Source organism: Hemiscyllium ocellatum, chromosome 37, assembly GCF_020745735.1.
Source record: "Hemiscyllium ocellatum isolate sHemOce1 chromosome 37, sHemOce1.pat.X.cur, whole genome shotgun sequence".
NCBI classification, from domain to species: domain Eukaryota; kingdom Metazoa; phylum Chordata; class Chondrichthyes; order Orectolobiformes; family Hemiscylliidae; genus Hemiscyllium; species Hemiscyllium ocellatum.
In genome coordinates, this window is record NC_083437.1 from 13,454,447 (window position 1) to 13,477,250 (window position 22,804).

The following is a 22,804-nucleotide window of genomic DNA, read 5'->3' on the forward strand; positions in this document are numbered from 1 at the left end:
TTGTTACTTCTTCAAAAATCTCAATCAAGTTTGAGAGACATGATTTCCCACGCATAAAGCCATGTTGACTATCCATAATCAGTCCTTGCCTTTCCAAATACATGTACATCCTGTCCCTCAGGATTCCCTCCAACAACTTGCCCATCACCGATGTCAGGCTCACTGGTCTATAGTTCCCTGGCTCGTCCTTACCACCTATCTTAAACAGTGGCACCACGTTAGCCAACCTCCAGTCTTCAGGCACCTCACCTGTGACTATCGATGATACAAATATTTCAGTAAGATGCACAGCTATGTCAATTAACATCGGGTTTCAAACAATCTCCAGGCACAGCAGTGAAGCTTGCCTCAACGGAGTAGAAATGCAATGAATTTAGAATTCAGAAAAGTTAAGGCAAGAATCAAAGCAAAAGCTGCTTTAATCTGATATTATGCATATTTCGCAAGTCAGCTACATGCATAATGGCAAAAACAAAAGAACTGATGAAATGTTTTAATTAGCTGCATTTTAGGATAAGTTAGGTTCTTTTTTCTTCTTGATAGTTGGTTCTGAAATATTACTTCAGAATAATGAAAGTATTACCATTACAAAAACAACAGACTTAAAACAAACTTACTATGGTTGGAGATACCCGATTTTTATACTTCTTTGGAGTCACTTTAACTTGCTCAGGAATGATGTGATATTGTGACAGAGGATTAACAGAAATTTGAAACTGTGACTATAACCCAAATTCCACCTCAGAACTCAATTAATTGCAGCTACTCGCAAAATACTTCCTGGCAAATAGTTGCCATTGCCATTGCTACTGCCAATAATTATTGCTAAAGAAGTACTAATAACAAGTTTCAAATCTTTCCATGCATTATCCCAACATATCGTGTTAGATGGAGGCCATTTAATGTTAATAGTTCAAGAGATTGTGACATCATATAACTACATAGTTTATAATTAATAAGAAGCTTGATTTCCTGAAGTGCGTGTGGATGAAATGATATGCATTAAAAAGGTGTATCCAATGTGCATTTGAAAGCATATAAGGCCAGGGCACATTTACACCCAGCTGTGGAGCGCTGCCTGTGCCATAAATTATACAGATCACCTGTTCATTGTAGCCACAAAGCTTAATTTCTTTGGGTGAATTCCTCCTCCGGTCAAAAGTTCGAAGGGAAATTAGTTTTTGATTGCTGTTTTGATGACATTTACATACAAGCGTTGCTTGCAGCAAGATGATCCTCTTCATGGTTAAGCAAAAATCATTCAAGAAAGTCACCAGTATGTTGCACTAATTTTCATTCATGATATTGAAGAAGAAGATGTTAATCAAGTTGACTTGTTTCATGGTATTCCATGTACATGAGGAGTTTGACTTAATTTTTCACTGATCTCCAAAGCTAATCAGTCAACAGTGTATATGGCAATTTTCACAAGTAATGTGTCTATTTTGTTTATAGAAAGGAAGATAAATATATTTTAATTCAGTAGTTCACCCTATTATGTTGCAAATTTATTTGGATCCAAATCACAAAACTGACGTTAACAATTAACTACTGAGCTGTTTAATAAGTGTAATTAAGAGTTTGAAGTTTGAGTTAATAAAAAAGGTTCTGGTGATCTTTAAGGCTTAAAGCTACAAATAACATTATCCAAGTGTTAAACATCACACTCTGTGGATCTCATGCAGAGTAACAACAACTTCATTACTCAATCATAATTCCTACATTTAGATGAGTTAAGCTAAATAGATAAGTGGGAAAAACAGGAAAAATTAAATCCTTTAATTTCATCTGTTCAGATACTTTTTAAATGCAATTCTTGATTGATGGTGACACATTATACTTATAGAGTACAGTGTAAGCTCCATAATGTGACATTGATGAGGAGCACTTTGCCAGGGCTATTACACCAGATGGTGTTTAATGGCTTCTGCTGCATATTATCACTGGGGACATTGGTGGCCTAATGGCATGCGATCGGAGTCAAATAGCCTGCAGCATTTGGATTTAATTTATTCGTGAAGATTGGTTACTAAGGTAAGAAACTGGAGAGCTAAGCTGCTGGCATGACAGTATATTTTGCTAAAAATTTATTACCATGACTCTACACATTGCTCTTTTAATTAGAAAATGTTACCAAAAATGAACAATGTAGGTTCAACATAAAAGGGGAAGGGAGAAATGAGAACATATATCAAATGAAGAGTAAAAAGAGAGCAACACTCTCCATTCCTGGAACACAAAACAAATTATAATGTAAACATATGAATTTGCATAACATCTGTAATACTTGGACTAGAGATAGCTGATTTTGTCCTGAATGTCTTGGACATATTAACTGTACAACAAAGCTTCAACTTCAACTCAAAAGAGTTAAGAATTTTTAACTTTATTGGTTAAAACGGTATTAATTTCATGAAGACACTCGATAGTAAATATACCCAGAACAAGAGAGATTAAACAAAGTAAAAAAAATTTAGAATATGCTTAAAATAATATTGTGATGAGGTTACAGTCAACAGCTCAGAACTTAAGTATTAAAAAAAAATTCTTGAAAGCAGATTTAAACACAACACACTGGTGGTGTTTTGGCATCATCTTTAGCGAATTAAATAATAATTGAAGTACCACAGGAGAAGCCTGAAATTCTTTTAATTTCATTGTAGAAAAATAGTTAATAATAATGCATCTAAATTTCTAATATACCCAATGTTGAGGTTCAAAATGAATAGTCTACAAAGGAATTTCTTTATCTTTAAATTTAGAATGGTTCACAAAAACAATGGATGAAGCAGATCAACAATTTATCAATATTTTTATGGATAAAGTGCTAACCTTGAAATATTATTGCATTAGCAAATAGGTCCCAAATCTACAGATAACTCTCATCCCAAAATTGTTCAGAGCCAATGTTTAGCTTCACATAAAAGAAAAAAAATCTGATTTTTGTATTAAGTTTAATGCTTCACACTTCATCCTGAAAAACTTTACAGAAGCATCAAAGAATGCTTTGATAGTTTTGCATCTTACTTGATCCAAAACTAAAATTTTAATGCAATAAAGGTTAAAAATAAACAACTGAAAATAAATAAAAATGCCAAGTGAAGTGACTATTCATTATTTATTATTAGAATCAGTATCAACCATACTCTCAGGTCAATGTGAAACAATAGATACTTAATGTTAAACACATTCATACCTGAATCCTGGTTTGATTTAGATTCTGACAGACTGACAGCAGAGGCATCACGCGACTGGTCAATCATCCCAATATTAACTTTGTGCTTGTATGGATCTAAGGCACCCAATAGCCCCAACACACGGATAGCCTATGGAGTAAAATGCGACATGTTCACTGTTAAAAATGAAAAAGTGTTCTTAGAGAAAAAGACAACTCTCATATTTTCTTGACAGCTTTTGAGATGGAAATATATAAAACAGGAATTGGTTACTTAGCCTCTCGAGCAAACCATATGACTTTGCCTCTTCCCCTTAATATCTTTTGTTAATAAAAAATCTATCAAGATTGGACTTAAAATGTACAAATAATCTAGCATTTGTGGAACAGAGTTGTCTCAAACTGCTATCACCCTTTGTATGTAGATATGTTTCCTAATTTCACTGCAGGAAGTCCCAGAAAATTGCTGTACTTTTTAAACTAATGGTCAAATAGTAGAAATATAATTTCTATCTACCAGAGTTGTTCTAAATTGATAATATATCTAACATTCCTTCTAACATCTTGCCAACTTGCATCACAATACTTCTTAAACTTTTTAAATTCCAGGGAATGGCAATTTGTGCAATTGTAAATAAAGGCAGAGTGGTAGATAGTTTCTACATAGATTTCAACAATACCTTGAACAAGGTTCCACTTGGTGGACTGGTTAGTAAGTTCAGATCTCATGGATCCAAGGACAGCTAGCCATTTGGATACAAAATTGGCTTAAGGGTAGGAGAAAGAGAGTGGTGGTAGAGCGTTGTTGTTCAGACTGAAGGCCTGTGACTAGCGATAAGCCGCAAGGATCAGTGTTGGGTTCGCTGCTGCTCATCATTGATACAAATAATTTGGATGAGAATATTGGGAGGTATGGTTCGCAATTTTGTGGATAACACCAAAATTGATGCTTGTGTGGATAGTGAAGGCTACTGAAGAATACAACGGGATCCTCAATTAGTTTTTTTTTCCCCAGGGCAGGAGAGTCCAAAATAAGAGGGCATAGGTTTAAGGTCAGAGGGGAAGGATTTAAAAGGGATCTGAGGGGCATAGAGGATAATGAATATATAAAATGAACTGCTAGAGGCAGTAGCAGAGGCAAGTACAATTACAAGACATTTAAAAGACATTTAGACAGGTACACAAGTAGGAAAGCTTAGTGGGATATGAGCCAAATGCAGGCAAGTGGAACTAGTTCAGTTTAAACGACCTAGTTAGCATGGACAAGTTGGGCCAAATGTTCCATTTCCATGCTTTCCGACTATGTGTCTATAACAGTTATGCTTGCTTTTCATTTTCTTATTAACAGATCTGCACTTAAACATGTCAAATCTCATTCAAATTAATTTGTCTTATGCATGTGTTCCTATTAAAATGATACTTTGTTCATTGCAAAATATGAAATGTTAAGTAGTAGCAGGTTTACAAATTTGAAAACTCCAATTTCCCTTACTCCATCACTCAAGTGATGGACTGACCAAGATGAAAGTATAACTCTGCAGTCTTCCAGCACCTGCTATAAGAAGAATGTTGTTAAATAGGAAACAGTTGAGAAAAGATTTACCAGGATGTTGTCGGGAATGGAGAATGAAAATTCTAATAATAGGCTGGGACATTTTTTTTCACTGGGGTATCAGAGGTTGAGGGACGACCTTATAGTAGTTTATAAAACCACGAGGTGCATAGATAAGGTGTATAGCAAGGGTCTTTTCCAGAGGGTGGGAGAGTTAAAAATTGGGGGACATATTTTTAAGGGGAAAGGAAGTAGTTTTAAAAAGGACATGAGGGACAATTTTATTTTTATACAGAGATTGGTTAGTGTGTGGGATAAACTGCCAGGGGAAGTGGTGGATACAGGTACAGTTAGAACATTTAAAATACATTTGGATAAGTACTTTAAAGGAAAGGTTGGGAGGGATATGGGTCAAATGAGACTAGCTTGGTTTGGGAAACTTGGCTGGATGGACTAATTGTACCAAAGGGTCTCTGTGTCCATGCTGTATGACTCTATGACCATGACCTGTTTAAGCAATCACTCTTCCCATTCAAATCTGAACTGGAATCTCTGGTGGACCTCACAAGGAAGCTCAAACTTGTTGTCCTTTAGAAAGCATGTATCTGCAATTTTCAATGCATGCTTGGATAATGATGAGCTGGAGGAATTCAGGCTGATTTCTATCCTCGCTACCTCCAGAGATTTGAACAAACCTACTGTTGCTATGCCTGACATCAGTTAGGTCAGAACAAACCAAGAATTAAATTTTAAATTCTATCAGTTCATATGGCTCAAACCACATTAGTCAGGTATTCATACTGAGCTATCAATGGAACCTATGCTTTTAAAGTGTGAAAACTGTGAAGCAAATTCTCAGACACAAACAATATAATGAATGAGTATTCTGCAGCTGACAATTATGTTAACCTTGTACTTTAAATCCAAAACAGCAACAAGATATTCATTTTTCAAATGTGGATCTGTAATTTATAGATGGAACACTTAAGGCAATTTTCTTGGCTTGCCCTGCAGGGCCGATGACCCGTAGTTTACACGTTCATAAATTGTTCAAGTTGTCAGGAATGCTTCATTTGTTTAAGATGTTGTGTTTACCCACTTTACAAGAGATCCTTTAAATACATATAAAGGATGCTGTCTGTGTAGCTCCAGAACTCCAATGCAATTATGTAGGTGCAAAACTTCAAATGGGTTTTGCTGGTAACCAGCTACTCTATTGATTCTTGTTCAGTCACTGAAGTATCGGTTGTCAAAATTACATAATCAGAGTAACCAGACTGAGTTTTTGCTGACCATATGTTCAGGAGCAAATCTGTTAACAGCAACTTACTTTTTTTCATATAACCTTTACAAATTAATATAGATTCATTCACCTATGCCTTCTTTAGATTAAACTATACAGTCAACTACTCACAACATCATTTATGCAACACAGGTGGATAGTTACAGGTTTACACCTGGAGATTTTCCACATACCACAGTCATTTAGTGGTAGTGGTAGTAATCATCTGAGGTTGGTGGAGGTCATAAGATGGGAAAACAAGAAATCAATTAAGTCATTTCTGTGTTGTTTTCACTTGCTAGATGTTGACTTAAGATTGGGACCAAGGACCAGGTAACATGTTTATTGATCACACTCAAAGTCTGGAGATGATAGGAACAGAAATAGAGCATTTAACCCACTATTCACTACCCACTGCTTCACTATTCAACTGGATCATGGCTGATCATCCACCTCAGTCATTCTTCCCTCATTAACTCCATATTCCTTGCAGCACTCGTGCTAATTTTTTTTTTGTGTAGACATCTAAGGTCCGTGCACAGCAGCAACTTCTGGAACTGGACATTAGTTCTGTAAGCAGCATAGTACATCAATCACCATGAACAGACTCTTGGGGCAGCTGTGTGCACAAGCTGCTTAACTTAGAGGGAACATAAATATCTGGAAGTTAATTACATGAAGAAACCAATCAGTTACAGTCTTGTACATATTCAAATTGTTGAGGTCTCACAGTTCTCTGAGGCAGAAAATTCCAAAAATTAATGTCTAGCGTGAAAAAAAATCCTTCCTCTTTTGAGTTTTAAATGACCGACCTTTAATCTGAAACCATGGCCCGTAAATCTAGAATCACCAACCAAGGAACCATCCCAGCTCTGTCCACTTGTCAAACCCTGTGAGAATCCTGTAAGTTTCAGAACGGTTGCCCCCACATTCTATGAGACTCCAGACAACACAGGTCCAATTTCTTCAATTGGATTCATGGCATGTACTGTCTTCAGGAGGCGGAGGAATAAAATACCAAATAATGGAAGAACCTTCATTATGGAAAATCTAGGTCATAATGTGGCATCCCTATCTCTGACAGGCACTGGGCATAGGGTCATGCAGCAATTGCAAAGGCAATCATCTGTGATCGCTACTTTATCAAAAAGATTGCTTGTGGGCGGCACGGTGGCACAGTGGTTAGCACTGCTGCCTCACAGCACCTGAGACCCGGGTTCAATTCCCGACTCAGGTGACTGACTGTGTGGAGTTTGCACGTTCTCCCCGTGTCTGCGTGGGTTTCCTCCGGGTGCTCCGGTTTCCTCCCACAGTCCAAAGATGTGCAGGTCAGGTGAATTGGCCATATTAAATTGCCCGTAGTGTTAGGTAAGGGGTAAATGTAGGGGTATGGGTGGGTTTCGCTTCGGCGGGTCGGTGTGGACTTGTTGGGCCGAAGGGCCTGTTTCCACACTGTAAGTCTAATCTAATCTAATTCTTTCGAAAAAAAGGATCAGATGATTATACCTAAATCAATTACATAATGGCAGCCTATACTTTTATATGCTCTGTGCCTTACCTCTCTCCGAATGCCTTGGTTTTGTTCAGTCTTAAGAAAGTTCAGTAGAACTTCAAGGAGAGATGGATATTTCCTGTATGGTTCTACCACATACCCTGTGCAGGCAACCTGTTGTCCTAAGGTCCACAGCGCCACCTGTCCAATTCACACAGGAACAACAGCAGTTAACTTTATTTCTTGGACTGTGCTTTCAATAGTAGTATTATTTATTTCAGCAGTACACTTAATTTAAAAAAAAGAGGTACATAGAGGAGAAGGGAGCAATGGAGAGAGGGTGGAGGGGGAGGAAAATGTGGAGAAAGTAGAGAAGAAAACGCAGGACGTAAGGGAAAGTAGGGAGAGAAAAGGGGAAGCAATGCAGTGTGAGGGAAAGGAGGGGAATTTGGGGAAATAGAAGAGGACGACATAGGGAGAGAGAAGGGAATAGAACAGGGAGTGACAAGAAAAAAGCAAAATATTAACAATTGTTTCAACAAAATAAATCATGAACATAACCATTAATTTCCTTTGCATCAAGACAACTGGAAAGCAGTGCAGTCTTAACATATTGGTTTAATAAGCCAAAGCTCAGACTACTGATGTAGAGGTAAGAGTACAAATTCCACCATAGGAGCTGAGGACATTTAAATTTAATTCATAAAATATAGTAAAATGTCCAGGTTAAGTGATTTGGCCATGCTAAATTGCCTGTAGTGTTAGGTGAAGGGGTAAATGTAGAGGAATGGGTCTGGGTGGGCTGCTCTTCGGAAGGTCAGTGTGGACTTGTTGGGCTGAAGGGCCTGTTTCCAAACTGTAAGTAATCTATATCCATATCTATATTCGTAATAATCTCAGTTTCCTTACTCAATCTAGCCTACATATGTCTCCAAAAATACACATGGATGACTCTCAACTGCCTTTTCGTATGCTTTCCTTTATTGGTCAGAGTATTGAGTACAGGAGTTGGGAGGTCATGTTGCTGCTGTACAGGACATTGGACAGGCCATTGTTGGAATATTGTGTGCAATTCTGGTCTCCTTCCTATTGGAAAGACGTTGAGAAACTTGAAAGGGTTCAGAAAAGATTTACAAGGATGTTGCCAGGGTTGGAGGATCTGAGCTACAGGGAGAGGCTGAACAGGCTGGGGCTGTTTTCCCTGGAGTGGTGGAGGCTGAGGGGTAACCTTATAGAGGTTTACAAATTTACGAGGGGCATGGATAGGATAAATAGACAAAATCTTTTCCCTGGGGTCGTGGAGTCCAGAACTAGAGGGCATAGGTTTAGGGTGAGAGGGGAAAGATATAAAAGACACCTAAGGGGCAACTTTTTCACGCAGAGAGTGGTACGTGCATGGAATGAACTGCCAGAGGATATGGTGGAGGCTGGTACAATTGCAACATTTAAGAAGCACTTGGATGCCTATATAAATAGGAAGGGTTTGGAGGGATATGGGCTGGGTGCTGGCAGGTGGGACTAGATTGTGTTGGGATATCTGGTCGGCATGGACAGGTTGGACCAAAGGGTCCGTTTCCATGCTGTATATTTCTATGGCTCTATAAGTGACAATTGTTGGCCTTGTCAGAGGTTCTCACATCCCACTAAAGAATTGAAATGGAAAACAAAACATTGTAGAAAAGCTGAAGACAAACAAAAACAGACACACCACCTAACAGTAGCCTATGTACTGGAACCACTACCCAGTCAGCCACGTAAAGTTCCACTCACTAACCAACATTTGAGTTGTTGTGGTTCTGTTCGCCGAGCTGGAAGTTTTTGCTGCAAACGTTTTGTTCCCTGGCTAGGGAACATCATCAGTGCTATTGGAGCCTCCTGTGAAGCGCTGCTTTGATGTTTCTTCCGGTATTTATAGTGGTTTGTTCTTGCCACTTCTGGGTGTCAGTTTCAGCTGTAGTAGTTTGTATGTGGGGTCCAGGTCGATGTGTCTGTTGATGGATGTTCTTGCCGTTTCCAGGTGTCAGTTTCAGCTGTAGTGGTTTGTATATGGGTAAAAAATGAGGTCTGCAGATGCTGGAGATCACAGCTGCAAATGTGTTGCTGGTTAAAGCACAGCAGGCCAGGCAGCATCTCAGGAATAGAGAATTCCTGAGATGCTGCCTGGCCTGCTGTGCTTTAACCAGCAACACATTTGCAGTTTGTATATGGGGTCCAGGTCTATGTGTCTGTTAATGGAGTTTGTGGATGAATGCCATGCCTCTAAGAATTCCCTGGCTGTTCTCTGTCTGGCTTGTCCTATGATGGTAGTGTTTTCCCGGTCAAATTCATGTTCCTGGTTGTCTGAGTGTATGGCTACTAGGGATAGCTGGTCGTGTCGTTTTGTGGCTAGCTGATGTTCATGGATGCGGCAGAGGAAGAGGAACACCTATACAAGGTATTCGCCAAAAACGGATACCCACGCAACTTTATCACCAGATGCCTAAGAGATAGACCACGGAACGAGGACATGCCACAACCAAAAGGACTAGCCACACTACCATATGTCAGGAGCGTCTCAGAACTGACAGCCAGACTACTGCGACCCTTAGGACTCATAACAGCACACAAGCCAACTTCCACACTCAGACAACAACTCACTAGAACAAAGGACCAATAGCCAGCACAAGCCAAACTAACGTAGTCTACAAAATACCATGCAAGGACTGCACAAAACACTATATAGGACAAACAGGAAGACAGCTAACAATCCGCATCCATGAACATCAGCTAGCCACAAAACGACACGACCAGCTATCCCTAGTAGCCATACACTCAGACAACCAGGAACATGAATTTGACTGGGAAAACACTACCATCATAGGACAAGCCAGACAGAGAACAGCCAGGGAATTCTTAGAGGCATGGCATTCATCCACAAACTCCATTAACAGACACATAGACCTGGACCCCATATACAAACCACTACAGCTGAAACTGACACCCGGAAACGGCAAGAACATCCATCAACAGACACATCGACCTGGACCCCACATACAAACTACTACAGCTGAAACTGACACCCGGAAGCGGCAAGAACAAACCACTATAAATACCGGAAGAAACATCAAAGCAGCGCTTCACAGGAGGCTCCAATAGCACTGATGATGTTCCCTAGCCAGGGAGCGAAACGTTTGCAGCAAAAACTTCCAGCTCGGCGAACAGAACCACAACAACGGACACCCGAGCTACAAATCTTCAACCAGACTTTAAACATTTGAGTGCTACCATCAAAATTGGGATAACTGTCTTACAGACCAAAGCTCATTCATACTCACCAAACTATACCTTAAATAAGACTTACCCAGTTCGCCATCATCAACTGTGGTGTTCACTTAATGATAACAGAACTGGGATTTAATTGCAATCAACCCTGGCCTAGCCAATCTTTACAAACAAAAACAGAAATTACTGGAAAAGCTCAGCAGGTCTGGCAGCATTTGTGAAGAGAAATCAGAGTTAATGTTTTGGGTCCAGTGACCCTTCCTCAGAAGACAACCTTCAATTGTTGCAGTTGTTGTGGGCATGTTCATTGAGCTGGGAATTTGGATTGCAGATGTTTCGTCCCCATTCTATCGTCCATAAGTAGGGAGTAAGGGGGTGTTTAGCTGCCTTCTCGATGCATGGTAGGTATACTTCACAGTGCTGTTACAAGGGAATTCCAGAATTTTGATTGATCTGTAACTACCTATTTATACTCATCTTTGACTCAAATTTGTTCATAATTTATGTATCAGCCTTGATCAGTTGGCAGCACACTTAACCCCTAAACACTTAAACAGTTCTGATTTCAAGTCCTGCCCTACATTTAAGTTGACATTCCAGTGCAGCACTAAGGGAGCATTAAACTGTTGGTGCATCATCTTTCAAAAACATTAAACGGAGGTTCCACCTGCCCCAAAAAGTAATAGAAAATACTCCATGACACCACTGAAACATTCTGGCCAATCAGTAACTCAGACATAAATTATCCGGTAATTGTTACATTTTTTAAAAGAAGATTCAGTCATGGATATGGGGACCTCTGGCAATGCCAACAACATTGCCCATTACTAATTTCTCAGAGGACAGCAAAGAGTCAGCCACTTGGCTAAGAGTGAGGACTCAAATGTTTGCCAGATCAGCTAAGGGTGGCAGATTTTGTTCCCTAAAAGGAATGAGTGATCCAGATGGTTTATAATGACAATTGACAGTGATTTTATGGTCATACTTTAACCATCTTTTTATCCCAGACTTTTTATTGAATTCAAATTTCACTATCTGTCGAGGTAGGATTTAAATTCTTGTTACCAGAACATTAGTGAGGTGCTGGAAAAGCACAGGTCAGGCAGCTTCTGAGGAGCGGGAGAATCGACGTTTCATGGTTATGCATCAGGAATGAGGCTCTCCAGATGAAGGGCTTAAGCCTGAAATGTCAATTCTCCTGCTCCTTGGAGGCTGCCTGAACTGCTGTGCTTTTCCAGCACGACACTATCGACTCTGATCTCCAGCATCTGCAATCCTCACTTTCCCCTTCCCAGAACATTAACCTGGGTTTCTGAATTAATGGTAAACTCATCCTGAGTTCCAAGTGTACTAACTTTACTAATTAGTCTACCATGCAGAACCTTGTCAAAGGCTTTACTAAAGTCCATATAAACAATGTCTATTGCTCTGCCCTCATTAATTCTGGTTACTTCCTCAAAATACATGGTTTTCATTTGTAAGATTGCCCACATATGCAAAAAAACGCTGATCAAATCGAACCTGAACAAGTACTAACCCTTAGTCTACTTTTGATGATCAGTAACCTGATGAAAAGTGTCATCAGCAATGGTGCTATAAAGCAGCCCTAAGACCATAAGAAATAGGAAATCAAAAAGTGAAATCAGCAGGTCAGGCAGCATCTGAGGAGCAGGACAGTCGACTGTTTCGGGCATAATCCCTTCATCAGGAATATGGGGAGAGGGAGGCAGAAAAGGGAGCTGAGAGATAAATAGAAGGGTGAGGGTGGGTGGAAAGGTAGCTAGGAAGGCGATAGTAGATACAGGTGGGGGGGGGTGATAGTGATAGGTCGGATGGGAGGGTGGAGCAGATAGGTGGGAAAGAAGATGGACAGGTAGGACAGTTCAGGAGTTGAGTCCCTCCAACTTCGCACCGCCCTTTTCAACTGTCCCACTTGACCTTCTTCCTTCCCAAATATCCACTCTACCTTCCTCTCTGACCCATCGCTATCACATTCCACCTGCTCTACCTATTGCCTTCCCAGCTACTTTGCCCCCACCCTCCTATTTATCTCTCAGCCCCCTTTACCCCATCCTACATTACCTATGAAGGGTTTTTGCCTGAAATGGTGAATCTATTGTTCCTCAGAAACTGCCTTACCTGCTGTGCTTTTCCAGCACCACACTTTTCAACTCTGATCCCCAGCATCTGCAGTCCTCACTTTCTCCTATAACAAATAGAAACACCAATGCCAGGCAATGGTCAAGTCCAACAAGAGACAATCTAACCATTGTCCCTTGACATTCAATGGCATTACCATCATGGAATCCCTGACTATCAATATCTTGTGGGTTACCATTGACCAGAAACTTAACTGGACTAATCATATAAATTCAGTGGCTACAAGAGCAGCTCAGAGGCTAGGAATACTGCAGCAAGTAATTCACCTTTTGACTCCCTAAAGCCTGTGCACCATCTACAAGGCACATGTAAGGAGTGTGATGGAAGACTCCTCACTTACGTGGACAGGTGCAACTTCAAAAACACTCAAACAACTGAACAAAGCAGGCAGCTTGACTGGCACCACATCCACAAACATTCATTCCCTCCACCACTGATACTCAGTAGCAGGAGCGTGTACCGTCTACAAGATGCACTGTAGGTATTCACGAAAGATCCTTAGACAGACCTTCCAACTCACCACTACTTCTATCTAGAAGGGCAGGAGCAGCAGATGCATGGGAACACCATCACCTGCAAGTTTCCCTCCAAACACTTACTGTCCTGATTTGGTAATCTATCACCATTCCTGCAGTGTCATGGTGTCAAAATTCTGGAACTATCTTCCTAATGACATTGTGTGTCTACCTACAACATAGGGTACAGTGATTCAAGGAGACAACTCATCATCAACTTCTGAAGGGCAACCAGGGACACGCAACACATGCCCCCAGTCAGGGACACCCAGTCCCTGAATGAATTAAAAGCTATTGAACAGCTGGAAAAAACTCTAGTAGGCAGCCCATTAGATGACCAAATAAAAATCAAAAGGACTGCGGATGCTATAAATCAAATACTACAACAGATATTGCTGGAAAATCTCAGCAGATCTGGCAGCACGCGTGGAGGGAAACCAGACCAATGCCCCAGGTCAAGTGGCCATGCCACAGGTCAAGTGATCACCCCCTCTCCCCACCAACCACATCCTAAACTCAGTTCTGAGGAAGGGTCACTCAACCTGAAACGCCAACTCCAAGCTCTTCCCACAGATGCTGCCACTTGGGCAGCACGGTGGCTCAGTGATTAGCACTGCTGCCTCACAGTGCCAGGGACCCGGGTTCAATTCCAGCCTCGGATGATTGTGTGTGGAGTTTGCACCATTCTCCCCGTGTCTACGTGGGTTTCCTCCGGGTGCTCCGGTTTCCTTCCACAGTCCAAAGATGTGCTGGTCAGATGAATTGGTCATGCTAAATTGCCCGTAGAGTTAGGTGCATTAGTCGGGGGGAATGGGTCTGAGTGGGTTACTCTTCAGAGAGTCAGTGTCGACTAATTGGGCCAAAAGGCCTGTTTCCATACTGTAGGGAATCTAATCCAATCTATTCTAGATAACCATCCCATAGTGGTAGGTCTTTAAATGTCGATCAATCTGTGGGACAATTTAAGTCAGATTCTAACAGCCAAATTGACAGTAATGACCACAAAAGGGACTTAACAGGATTCTTTGCCCCAACTAACACTGTCAATGTCATTTTTCAAAAGGTAGGAAAATCATAATCAGTTGAACTAACTGATGCTTCTGCAAACATCCTCTTCTACAAATCTCCCATAAATTACACTTTATCACACATGATCGACTGATTGTACTGCCTTGAATGTTAACAAGAATCCTTAGTACAGTGCAATCTTTCATGTGCTACAACTAAAAGAATCTTTAACAAAATTTTTTCATCGCAGCAGAACGTAATGAAAGTGGTTGGTCTTTGTCAAAAATAAGGTGAAAATAAGTTAGCACATGGAGCTCGAGGGTTTGTTTTCAGACATTTCATCACCATACAAGGTAACATCTGTGGTGAGAGTCTCTGGTGAAGCGCTGGTGGCATGTCCCGCCTCTCTGTTTATAAGTCTTGGTTTCTTAAGGTGGGTGATGTCATTTCCAGTTTTTTTTTCCCCCAAGGGAAGGTAGATAGGATCTAAGTCAATGTGTTTATTGGCATTATCCACCTTAAGAAACCAAGACCCATAAACAGAGAAGTAGGACATACTACCAGCGCTTCACCAGAGACTCTCACCGATGGGGTTACCTCGTGTGGTTACGAAACATCTGAAAACAAACCTTCAAGCTCAGTGTGCTAACTTACAGACTTATCACCAATCTGAGCTACAAATCTTCACAAAAGGTGAGAATAAGTTGTCTCTTTCCCTGTTTAATGGGAGAATGGAGCAGGAGCCCCTAAGCAGAGATCACCAAAAGTTAGGAACCAGTGATGAAAGGTGAAGCTTGCAGGAACAAGTGTTTTCTGTCAATCACACTTCCATCTTAGGATTAGTGTACCCAGCATACTTGCCGTACAAAGTGAATTAACTTTATCTGTACAGCAACTACAATTTGAAAGATGCAAGATTATTGATGTGAAATTTTTACTTTTAGAACTCGGTACTGATCTGAAATGGTTCAGTAAAGCAGAGAAATATAGTTCAGCGGAACTTATTCCTTTCCTGGTATACATAGTAAGTTTGCAGATGACACCAAAATTGGAAGTGTAGTGGACAGCAGAGAAGGTTACCTCAGATTACAATGGGATCTTGATCAGATGGGCCAATGGGCTGAGAAGTGGCAGATGGAGTTTAATTTAGATAAATGTGAGGTGCTGCATTTTGGGAAAGCAAATCTTAGTAGGACATATACACTTAATGGTAAGGTCCTAGGGAGTGTTGCTGAACAAAGAGACCTTGGAGTGTAAGTTCATAGCTCCTTGAAAGGAGTTGCAGGTAGATAGGATAGTGAAGAAGGTGTTTGATATGCTTTCCTTTATTGGTCAGAGTATTGAGCACAGGAGTTGGGAGGAATGTTGCGGCTGTACAGGACATTGGTTAGGCCACTGTTGGAATATTGCGTGCAATTCTGGTCTCCTTCCTATTGGAAAGATTTGAAACTTGAGAGGGTTCAGAAAAGATTTACAAGGATGCTGCCAGGGTTGGAGGATTTGAGCTATAGGGAGAGGTTGAATAGGCTGGGGGTGTTTTCCCTGGAGCTTCAGAGGCTGAGAGGTAACCTTATTGAGGTTTATAAAATCATGAGGGGCATGGATAGAATAAATAGACAAAGTATTTTCCCTGGGGTGGGAGAGTTCAGAACTAGAGGGCATAGGTTTAGGGTGAGAAGGAAAAGATATAAAAGGGACCTGGAGGCAACCTTTTCACGCAGAGGCTGGTACGTGTACGGAATGAACTGCTAGAGTAAGTGAAGGAGGCTAATACAATTCCAACATTTAAAAGGCATTTGGATGGGTATATGATTAGGAAGGATTCGGAGGGATACTGGCAGGTGGGACTAGATTGGGTTGGGATATCTGGTCGGCATGGACGAGTTGGACTGAAGGGTCTGTTTCCGTGCTGTAAATCTCCATGACTTTAAGTCATAAGCATAGAAACCACAACATAAATGATGGTATAAATGGAATTTAATCATGAGGCAGTATGTTATTGTGGAATTCAATTGCATGAACATCTTAATACCTTACTATGCCGTTCTTACAATACGGTAATTCTGAAGAGAAATGTAATGCATCCAAGTGACTGACTTTTCTTGCTAGTGCAAAAGCACCATCATCTTTCCAGTTCAGTCAGCTGAGACCAGGTTGCTTTTGGCATCTTTATATTTTGGGTTTTTATTTGAGATAATTTCCTAATATTCAGGAAATTATCAGAACTCCACTAGTCAAGCCTGCTCTGGGCTTGTGTTTTAACCTACCTTTTAGTGAATTACAAACAGCCTGAGTGCTAAGCTGCCAAACAGACTTATTTCACAGGCAATAACGAAGTAAACTGAAGCAATAAAACACTATAGGCAATTACAGTCAGAGTTAAAAAGATAGGGGGAAAAAAAAATAACAGCAGTTACATATTAAACTACAATGATAACAAGGTTCAACATTCACATTGCAAAAGCTTCAGCTGTCATGGTTAAAACCAAGTAAGAGCAAGTGGAATAACTGCACTATGACAGAGAACATAAAACTGCGAGACTTTCTTTAAAGACATCAGGCTGAATTACACAGTCAGAGTCATGGAGTCCTACAGCACTGAGACAGGCCCTTTCGCCCAAACTGGTCCATGCCGACCAAAATGTCCATCCACACTCACCCAGTTTCCCTGCACTTAACCTATATTCTAAGTTGAGAAGTGTGGCACTGGCAAAGCAATATCCTTCCAAACCTTCCCTATCCATGTATTTGTCAAAATGCCTTTTGAATTTTGTTAATATACTTACCTCAACCACTTCCGCTGGCAGCTTTTGCATATACGTACTACCCCTGTGTAAAAATGTTGCTCCTCAGGTTCCCTTTTATTCTTTCCCTTCCAACCTTAAACTGATGCCTTCGAGCCCTCGATTCCCCAGTCCTGGGGGAAAAAAAAACTGAGTGCATTCATGCATTTCTAGAAGATTCTCCCCGCAGTCTCTTATGCTCGAAAGAAAAAAGTTCTAGCTTGTCCAACCTCTCCCCTTAACTCAGATCATTGAGCCCTAGCAATATCCTTTTAAATTTTTTCTGCACTCTTTCCAGTTTAATAACATCTTTCCTGTAGCAAGGTGACCAAAGTTGAACACAATATTCCAAGTGCAGCCTCACCAACGTCCTGTACAACTGCAGCATAACTTCCCAACTTCTATACTCAATGCCCTGACTGAAGGTCAATGTACCAAAAGCCTTCTTCACTGCTCAGTCTACCCATGACACCATTTTCAGAGAACCGTGCACCTGAACTCCAAGATCCCTCTGTTCCACGACACTCCTTAAGGCACTACCATTCACCATGAAACTCCTACCTTGATTTGACTTTCCAAAATGCAACATTTTACACTTAAAGTCCATTTGCCACTTCTTGACCCACTTCCCCAGTTGATCAAGTTCCTGCTGAAATTTCTGATAAGCTTCCTCACTGTCCACCATACTGCCTATTTTAGAGTCATCTGCAAACTTACTAATCATGCTTTGGATATTCTCATCCAAATCATTGATTATGGACAACAAACAGCAATGGACCCAGCAGTGTCCTGAGGCACTCCATTGGTCACAGGCCTCCAGTCTGACACGCATCCTTCCACTATTACCTAACTCCTATCATCAAGTCAACTGTGGATCCAATTTAACAGCTCCCCTCTGGTAATCTAACTTTCCAGAGCAGCCTACCAAGTGGAACCTTATCAAAGATCTTACTGAAATCCATATAGACTATGTCTACTGCTCTGCTCTCATCAACCTTTCTGGTCACCTCATTAAAGGACTCTTTACAAATTTGAGGGGCATGATCCCCAACGCACAAAGCCATGCTGACGATTCCTAATCGAATCCTGTCTTTCCAATATCTTAGATGATTAGATTCCCTACAGTATGGAAACATGCCCTTGGCCCAACAAGTTCATACCGCCTCAGACCCATTCCCCTAACTTATATTTACTCCTGACTAATGCACCTAACACAATGGGCAATTCAGCATGGCCAAATCACCTGACCCATACATCTTCTGGATTATGGGAGGAAACCAAAGCACCCAGAGGAAACCTACACAGACAGGGGTAGAATGTCTGTGTGCAGTTTGCACAGTCACCCAAGGTGGGATTTGAACCCAGGTTCCTGGCGCTGTGAGGCGGTGCGGTGGCTCAATGGTTAGCACTGCTGCCTCACAGCACCTGGGATCCAGGTTAGGTGAATTGGCCATGCTAAATTGCCCATAGTGTTAGGTGCATTAGTCAGAGGGAAATGGGTCTGGATGTGGTACTCTTCAGATGGTCGGTGTGAACTTGTTGAGCCAAAGGGCTGTTTCCACACTGTAGGGAATCTAACAAAAATATGCAAGGCTTGTAGCTCAGGTTGAGGTTTGGGGTGTAGGTTTGCTTGATATTAAACCTACAGCTCAGCAAGCAAACCTACACCCTAAACATAAAAATATATGTTACATTTAAAATTTATGCTGGCACCTCGAATAGCTGAAATTTTAATTGTTCAGTCTTTTCTTACTTATAAACTCTCTCAATTTCCCAATAGCAATTTTAGATCCTCACTAAAATTTCAAATTGCTTATCACTATGTAATGAGGAAGACAAGACTGGAAGATTCTGCATGCAATTATTAAAGTTCATCTTAAACAATTAAGTTACAAGGACTACAAACATTTCCAACTTCCAAAAACTAATTTTAAACTGACTGTCAAACATGCTCCTTCAAGCTCATCCAATTTCCAATGTTTCAAGTCTCTGCCGTAAATGAATCTCGCATTAAATCATGTGTTTACCATTGCAATCTACACAAGACGATCAATCAAGAAGATTACCGAATCTGCTGAGAGAATAAACATCTGGAACCATCATTGGTGGGATAGACATTGTGCAGTAAATCTCTTGCATTTACCATACATTTCAAGTTCAGCAGTTTCTGCCTGTCACTGTGGAAAGCACCCGTGGAAACCAGGTGTTTTCTCTGTAGGGATGATTTCCAATCTCGCCCAACCCAAGCCACATATCTGCTGAAAAACGTTTTCACATTACGTTGAGTGTGTTCTGAAATAATTTTTGTTCATCTATCCATGTTTTTTGATGGAGATGAAGATTTAACAGGCAAAGAAGAAAAGTAAAAAGGAGTGTCTGGAATTTGTAACTTTAAAATAGCACCATTATCACTATTGCAGTGTATGCCCCCAATACATGAATAGTAGCCTACAGCATTCTGTGCTGTGAAGTTGATCACATTAGGAATTCTAATGTTTCAGGTACATATTTCATGCATATCAGTCGGCATTCATTGACTGAGAGTTTCCAAATTTAGAGTGGTTAACAAAGCTTGAAACATCTACCTTTCCTCTTTATCTAGTGCAGTGCACAAGGCATTGAAAACTGACATTTAATTGGTAAATGTCCTTTTTTAGATGGCTGCAGATATCTATTTGAACACTATTCATCACAAAACATAAAATTAAGTAATAAAATGGTTTCAATTTAAAATACAAGCAAGAAAAATCGTTGTATTAGCTTGCTGCTTTAAAATATCATCGAAATAAATGTGCCAGACACAAGGTTCAGAGTGTTTCAGTAATATACTGGTACTGTAAGGAATGGCAAAGTTTGACATTCATTCTATATTGTACAATGTATTTTATAATAAATTCAATGTTTAAGAAAATCCTCAGTGAGTCCCTGCATGTCATAAAAACAGCCACTGAAATATAAAGATATGATGTTGTGACTTAATGCACAACCACTCATGGGGCTCCATCTAGCGGTGACATTGGCTACGAATGCAGCCTTGCTTTTGTTGTACCATACCACTGAAAACTAAATGACATTTTTCCACTACACAAACAAGCTAGACAAGTTAGTCATTACTCACTTCCAACTACGTATATACAAAAAAAAAGAAATTCACAAAGGATTGTTAATAACTGGAAAAGTAACTTGTTTTCAGCCCTGACAGATAAAAGAGGACTTGAGCCAATTTTCCTATCACGCCTCTGTGCAAGAGCAGTGCACTAAGAATTCCTGTTCAGACACGCATGAGACACCCTAAGGGCAGGCCAGTCTCCAGGGCAGGAATGTGAAGCACAGCTGCTCGCGTCCCATTGCTGATCAATCTCTCATGTTGCCAGAAACCCACAGCAAACATGAGCAGAAATTGGAAATTAAGTTCCAGATCATCAACTGGGTTGATCTTCAAAACAAACGGGACATGTACTGCTCCAGAATATCTGAAGCTGTAGGTCACAAAAGCCTCAATTACCAATGTCATGGATTATGAGAATCCAAATTAAAAACCATTTCACATTAAACTTAATTGGAAAAAAGTGAACATACAGAATCATGTTGATTTTGTCAGGCTTCACAGCATTTACAATGGCAAAATCGAGTGCAAAGCAACAGAGAAAGTTTAAGAAACTTGCTCGACTTCCCCATCTTAAAATTAGAACAAAATTCAGAACCAAATCCCAAATATTCACTTGAACCTTTATATGAAGAGACAAAGAACACCAATCAAAGAATATTTATCCCATTAATCAAAATAATGTATATATTATCCTATAATTCAGAAGCCATCAACAGCTGCAAGCATTACTTTGCAAAACCTTCATACACAAAGACGCCTCTGGCATAAAGTTTACACTGTATTTTTTGCAAATGTAATACCGAGGCTTCTGTTTCACACCAAATCAGTACCAGAAAGCCATAACAGCACTTGCCGCATTTGTCAACCATGATTCAATTGCTAGGACAGGTTTACCTGTCTTTTTGCAAGTGAAGAGGAGTCCTGGAGCATGTCCATGATGATAGGAAATAATTCATCCATCCACTTTCGCATTTCCAGTCCACTCACCTTCAGGGACAAACATCAACCACAATTTTTTTCGTAAGAAGGCCATACACTGACAAGCAGTTTTACATCAATCAAGCTTATAACAGGCCCATCATTATTTTATATTTGAGAAATGCACTTGAAGACAAGTCATAAAATTAAGGAAATATCTTCAACAACACAAGGTGCCATTTTTTAAAAATAAAAATAGGGTTCAAGCCACACTCAATGACATTGCAGTGCAGAGCTGAGGAAATATGCATTGTCTGAAGTGCCATCTTGAGATAGGAAATTAAACCAAGACTCCTAACTGATTGTTAATGTGGATATAAAAGGCAACATAGCACTCTTCGAAGATGAACAGAAGAGTTCTGAGAATGTACCAGCCAACATTTCTCCAATGCTACTGAAATTAATTAAACTGGTCACTTATTGCACTGTTCTTGTATAGTCTCATAGATGTAGCAATCAATATGTGCACAACGTGCAATAACAATACTTACTACAATCCCACAGTCTAACATTTTTATATAGTTTTGATGCATTTAGGGATTCCTCTGATATAATTTAAATTCATAATAATATTATTACAGTACACATTCTGCAATTTAAGTTTCTCATCTATAAATGTAATGAATTGTATTGTACAGAAGTAATCAATCTATAATATTGACCTTACCTGGGCAAGTTCACCTATAGTAGCCAGAACACTGACAATTACACCAGGGTTTGGATCATGATCCTTCAATTTTAAGATTAAAGCCTAGGAGAAAGCATACAGTCAACAGACAGCAAAGATATTTGCTATATTTTCAATATATAATATGTATTTTCAATGTCAATGAATGTTAACATAAAAATGTTTTAAAACTTTCATTGCCGATTTCATTTCCATTTATAGTCACTGTAGGAAAGACATTCCTGCTTGCTTACCTTGAGAATAGGTTCCATGTATGGGCGGATAAGGCGGGGAGCATTTGAAACCAGGTGGCCCAGCATTCGGGCACTTTGCTCTTTGTTTCGGCCTACTCCACTGTGTTCTAATTCAGTTAAAATCTAAGAATTATAAAGAAATTATAAATGAAATGAACATTCATTTATTTTATTTTGACAACAAATGATCAAATTTATGGACAACATCACACACCTAGTATCTGTTCTTATAAGGCAATCTATCACTATACAGACATCAATATCAAAAAAGTGAAGAGTTCAAATAAATTCATAGCTCCAAAATCAAACAACAAAAGCTTCTCCCACATATTATATATTATGCAAAATAGACAAGGGGTGACCTGCAAAACATTTTTAATTTCTTGCATTGGGAATGTCTAAACATAATAGAGTTGCACTTACAAGGACAAAAGAATGAGAAATTCTAGATTTGATAGTAATTAAAAGCATTGAGTTAAAGAGGAAGGAATATATCTATTCCTGCCCTAAATATATTTAAAGATTCTGCTACCACCATCCATTCCAGATGAGAGGAACTCAAGATTCA

At 39.9% G+C, this 22,804-nt stretch overlaps 1 protein-coding gene across 7 annotated transcripts in view; it reads right to left on the bottom strand.

Annotated features, from left to right (window-relative positions):
- mtor (mechanistic target of rapamycin kinase) overlaps positions 1 to 22,804 on the bottom strand; it is a 474,957-nt gene that overhangs the window by 287,884 nt on the left and 164,269 nt on the right. For all 7 annotated transcript variants that reach the window (XM_060852056.1, XM_060852057.1, XM_060852054.1 and 4 more), the window contains 5 exons: positions 22,237 to 22,359; positions 21,983 to 22,066; positions 21,232 to 21,324; positions 7,568 to 7,702; positions 3,197 to 3,326 (listed from right to left, as the gene is read on the bottom strand). In XM_060852056.1, the coding sequence (XP_060708039.1) occupies positions 3,197 to 3,326; positions 7,568 to 7,702; positions 21,232 to 21,324; positions 21,983 to 22,066; positions 22,237 to 22,359 (565 nt within the window). The remainder of the gene's footprint in view (positions 1 to 3,196; positions 3,327 to 7,567; positions 7,703 to 21,231; positions 21,325 to 21,982; positions 22,067 to 22,236; positions 22,360 to 22,804) is intronic.